This window comes from Oncorhynchus gorbuscha, linkage group LG14, assembly GCF_021184085.1.
Source record: "Oncorhynchus gorbuscha isolate QuinsamMale2020 ecotype Even-year linkage group LG14, OgorEven_v1.0, whole genome shotgun sequence".
Lineage (NCBI taxonomy): Eukaryota > Metazoa > Chordata > Actinopteri > Salmoniformes > Salmonidae > Oncorhynchus > Oncorhynchus gorbuscha.
The window spans coordinates 6214898-6219337 of record NC_060186.1 but is presented as its reverse complement, the minus strand read 5'-3'; the positions used below and the strand labels follow the sequence as shown (position 1 = coordinate 6219337).

Genomic DNA, 4440 nt, shown 5'->3' with positions numbered 1-4440 from the left:
CTTTGAGCAGTCAAGAGGGCATGTGTGCGGTTAGTGCAGAGTGGTGCGGTTAGTGCCGAGTGGTGCGGTTACTGTAGAGTGGTGCGGTTAGTGCAGAGTGGTGCGGTTAGTGCAGAGTGGTGCGGTTAGTGCAGAGTGGTGCGGTTAGTGCAGAGTTAGTGCAGAGTGGTGCGGTTAGTGCGAGTGGTGCGGTTAGTGCAGAGTGGTGCGGTTAGTGCAGAGTGGTGCGGTTAGTGCAGAGTGGTGCGGTTAGTGCAGAGTGGTGCAGAGTGGTGGTTAGTGCAGAGTGGTGCGGTTAGTGCAGAGTGGTGCAGAGTGGGTTAGTGCAGAGTGGTGCGGTTATAGAGTCGTCTCCCTTTTTGGCAGCCCCCCCCCTCACACCAACATGCCGTGCGGATGAGTAGAAATGGCACTGTCATCCACATTTTTCACCCCCTGTAGTATAAATGAGTTAGCTTAACCAAGAGAGGCAGGGAGACACGTGTGTTGTCGCGCCACGGATGGCAGTTTGTCTCAGTCTGAAGGCTGACGGTGAAATATTATTCTCAGAACAGCAACAGCTTCTAGATTTAGCCCAGGAAATAGGGGTGAGAAGTTCACTGGCTGTTGAAGGGTTGAGACAGGCAACACTACACACAGCTATTGAACACACATCTGCTGGTGATTTAAACGGCACATTTTCTCCCCACAAGCTGTTTCTATGCGCTACAGAGCAGGAAATCACACGAGATGCTGTTCATTTGAAATGGAATGTGTATTTCAGAAGTATGAAAATAGCTCTCACATCAAAATAAAACCCCAACTGAATAACAGTAACTTTGTCCAAAAAAAGGACCCATGTGTTAACGTGAGGACACACTGACACACCTGGGGGTGGTGTGAGGGGCAACTCAACAGTCAGTCTCAGCATAGCTTCCTCAGGAAAGACGGTGATGAATGTTTAGCCTAATGACTTGCTCTTGGCAAAACTGGTTGAAATGATGTATGTTCAACCAGTTTTGCTCACTAGGATACCTTTCTATCAGTTGCCACTGAAAAGGACTGCAGTTTCTAATCTGTACAAATTTAAGACTCCCAAAAGAATATGCAGTGTTGACACATGTTGCTTCCAAAAGTCGAACCATATTCCATAGTTGTAATGCAGATGTAACATGGGCGCCATATCTGGCATGAGGATAATCACAAAAAGTTAGATTTATGGAGAAATCAAACAAATAAAAGATTTGTCAACATTTCCTTCATCATTGAAGCATCCTGACACTTTTACAGTCAACTACACTTGGGAGGAAAACGCAACTATACCGTATAAGTCTTTGGTTCAATAAAAGAATGAGGATGTGTATCATGGCATGTTTGTACAATAGGATGTGCTACTCACAACTCTATAAACAATAGAAGTGAAAGGAAAGGACTCTAGTACATCCTTAAAGGTGTAACACAATCAACCGTCCCACCAGGATCACAACGATACTGAGGCTTAGGAATCTCCAAGCATAGCTTTCAGTTTCAACTCCAGCAACAACCACACTGTACATTAGTCAATGACACTGTTAAGGTAAAAACATATATACACAATCTAATAAATAAGAAGGGATGGCAGAGAATCACCCGTTAGAATACAGCTGTTTTCACTCGTGCTGTAGCAGAGGCCTAAGCTTTGTCCATCAGTGTCCGTCTTTCTCAAATAAAGAGTCTCTAATGAAAAATAGGACTGGGAAAAGACTGCCGCTGTTGTCCGGACCGAACAACAGTTAAATTAAGAGATGTTTTCTGCGGGGTGTGACGCTCCTTTTGTGAGGCCGTGCAGATGCAGCCGGAGTCCATATCGATCCCTCCTCTGAATGTCCAATTAACCTGCGGATACAATAAATTAGACCATCTCAGAGGTGGCAGTGCATGACACGAGGAGAAGAGGAACCTCTGTAGGCTACACCTGAACATAAATAGCGTTTCTTGAGCTGCGTTTAAACACGCAGCCCTATTCTGATCCTTTGCCCAATTAATGGGAAAAGATGAGAATTGGTCTGCCTGTGCAATCGCAGCCTAATGGCTCCAAAGCATGTTTAGAAGACAGTGACAGCACTGACCGTGTTTGAACCCTTACTCTAAAATTAATATAATATTAGACCATTTCATTAAATATTAGTTATTTTTAGGCAAAATTAAGTGCCGATGGTAACTGGACCATAATATGCCTACCAATAATAATGAAATGTAGCCTAATAATAGTGAATAATAAAACATTTAAACGTAATTAGACAAAAAGTAAAGACCTATAATATTTGCAAGCTCTCTTTGTTGCATTGGCAAATGTAGTGTATTTTTTTATGTAAGAGACTGTAATTGAGGAGGCTACAAGCATCTGGAACAATGCATGCTTATTTAATAACAGCATCAAAGCTTCCCCTGCCGACATCGCTGCGCGTAAACCCATGTTTATGGGGTAGGTGAGCCTCATATCCTGAGCCTTGTGTCAAATATAAAACGTTGCCGGGGAATGTATATCCAAGCAATTTCGCCCCAGAGGATGTCCACTCCTAAGCGGCTAAGTAGTAATTAGTAATCAAGCCTGCTAAGACCTCTCTCGGATGTCTTACCGCACGTCGAATGCCCGAGGCGCAGGTCACGCAACGTTTGGAGAGCTCCGAATAATTTTCTGTCCCGGGAGCTGAACAACGAGGAGCTGCTGTTTCTGTCTGGTAGACTTCACCGCCAGGATGGCCTGCCTGTTTTTGTATTGCACCATCTGCAAAGTTATCTCGGCGTTCCAGCCCTCGTCCTGTGGACACCTGAAATCGATCTCCTTGCCCTCCGACATGACCACGGTGAAGTAGATGTATTTTCCTTTCCTCTCGACGCAGTCCACAGTTTTCATGTTGGAGAAGTGCAGCTCCTTGACTTTGCCAGTGTCTCCGCCGCCGTGGTGGTTGTAATGGTGCGGGTGGTCGTGCTGCTTCGGCGGGTGAAGCAGAACCCCGTCCTCCGTGAGGACGCAGTGCTTCTTCTTCCACAGCTGCAGCAAACCGTCGCTTCGCTTCTCCAGAAGCCCCTCTTTCAGCACCTTGCCGCCGTTCTCCAGCATCTTGAGAAAACGCCCCAATTTCCTCAGCAAATGCAAACACTTGTTCTTCTCCTTGCCCGTAGAGGTAAAGGCATCGGATGCTGAAATGGTCACTGCAGTGAGTGGGTTACTATGTGCTGTGGAACTCGTGGATGTGTGTGCAGGGTATTTGATACTAGTCCGTCGGCAGCGGTCGCTGGTGTGACTGATAGCACAGTTTGATTGGGGTTTCTCGAGCTTGTGGACCGCCCCCTGAGTGACATCCAGCGGAAAGAGAACTCATGTGTCAGAGGGCCTCTCCAGCACAGTGCAGCGAGGATCAATGATATATTGATATTATTTTGGAAATCAAATGGGCCTATACAATTGAATTAAGAACTCAAGGCGAGTGAATTTCTTGAGTCAAGTATACAATGCCTTCAGAAAGTTCTCCCACCCCTCGACTTAATCCACATGTTGTGTTACAGCTGAATTCAAAATGAATGAAATGTATATTTTCCCCTCACCCATCTCCACACAATACCCCATATTGACAAAGTGAAAACATGTTTTTAGAAATTTTAGCAAATGTATTAATACATTTATTAATAATGAACTACAGAAATATTGCATTTACATAAGTATTCACACCCCCAAGTCAATACTTTGTAATGCAGAAGCACCTTTGGCAGCGATTCCAGATTTCAGTTGTCTTGGGTATGTCTGTACCAGCTTGTACATCTGGATTTGGGGATTTTCTCCCATTCTTCCTTGCAGATTTTCACAAGCTCTTGAACTAGATAGGGGGTGGCACTGAACAGCAATCTTCAAGTCTTTCCACAGATTTTCAACGGGATACAAGTCTGGGCCACTCAAGGACTTTCACATTCCTGTTCTGAAGCCGTTCCAGCATTACCTTGGCTGTATGATTGTGGTCACTGTCCTGTTGGAAAGTAAATTTTTGCCACAGTTTAAGGTGGTTTCAAGCAGGTTCTCATCAATGATTTTCCAGTCTCCCAGGCCCTGCCACTGAAAAGCATCCCCGTAACCTGATGCTGCCACCACCATGCCTCACAGTAGGGATGGTGTTAGAAGGGTGATGAGCTGTGTCTGCTTTTCTATAGACATAGTGGTTTGCATTCAGGCCAAAGAGTTTCATTTTTGTCTCATCTGACCACAATCTTTGCCTTACTATCTCAGTCTTTCACATGCCTTTCTGCAAACTCCAGGCATGCTGTCATGTACCTTTTTCTCAGTAGTGGCTTCTGTCTGGCTACTCTCCCAAAAAGCACAGATTGGTGAAGTGCTGTAGAGACTGTTGTCCTTTTGGCAGGTTCTCCCATCTCAGATAAGGAACTCTGTCAGAGTGGTCATTGGATTTTTGGTCACCTCCCTGACCA

The 4440-nt window shown here is 45.2% G+C and overlaps 1 protein-coding gene across 1 annotated transcript; it reads right to left on the bottom strand.

Annotated features, from left to right (window-relative positions):
* Positions 1–735: 735 nt before the first annotated feature.
* phlda1 (pleckstrin homology-like domain, family A, member 1) lies at positions 736–3283 on the bottom strand. The gene is made up of 2 exons (XM_046299222.1): positions 2598–3283; positions 736–1854 (listed from the first exon to the last, which is right to left on the bottom strand). The coding sequence occupies exon 1, from the start codon at positions 3080–3082 to the stop codon at positions 2624–2626; it is 459 nt and encodes a 152-aa protein (XP_046155178.1). The 5' UTR covers positions 3083–3283; the 3' UTR covers positions 736–1854; positions 2598–2623.
* Between the last annotated feature and the right edge of the window lie 1157 nt (positions 3284–4440).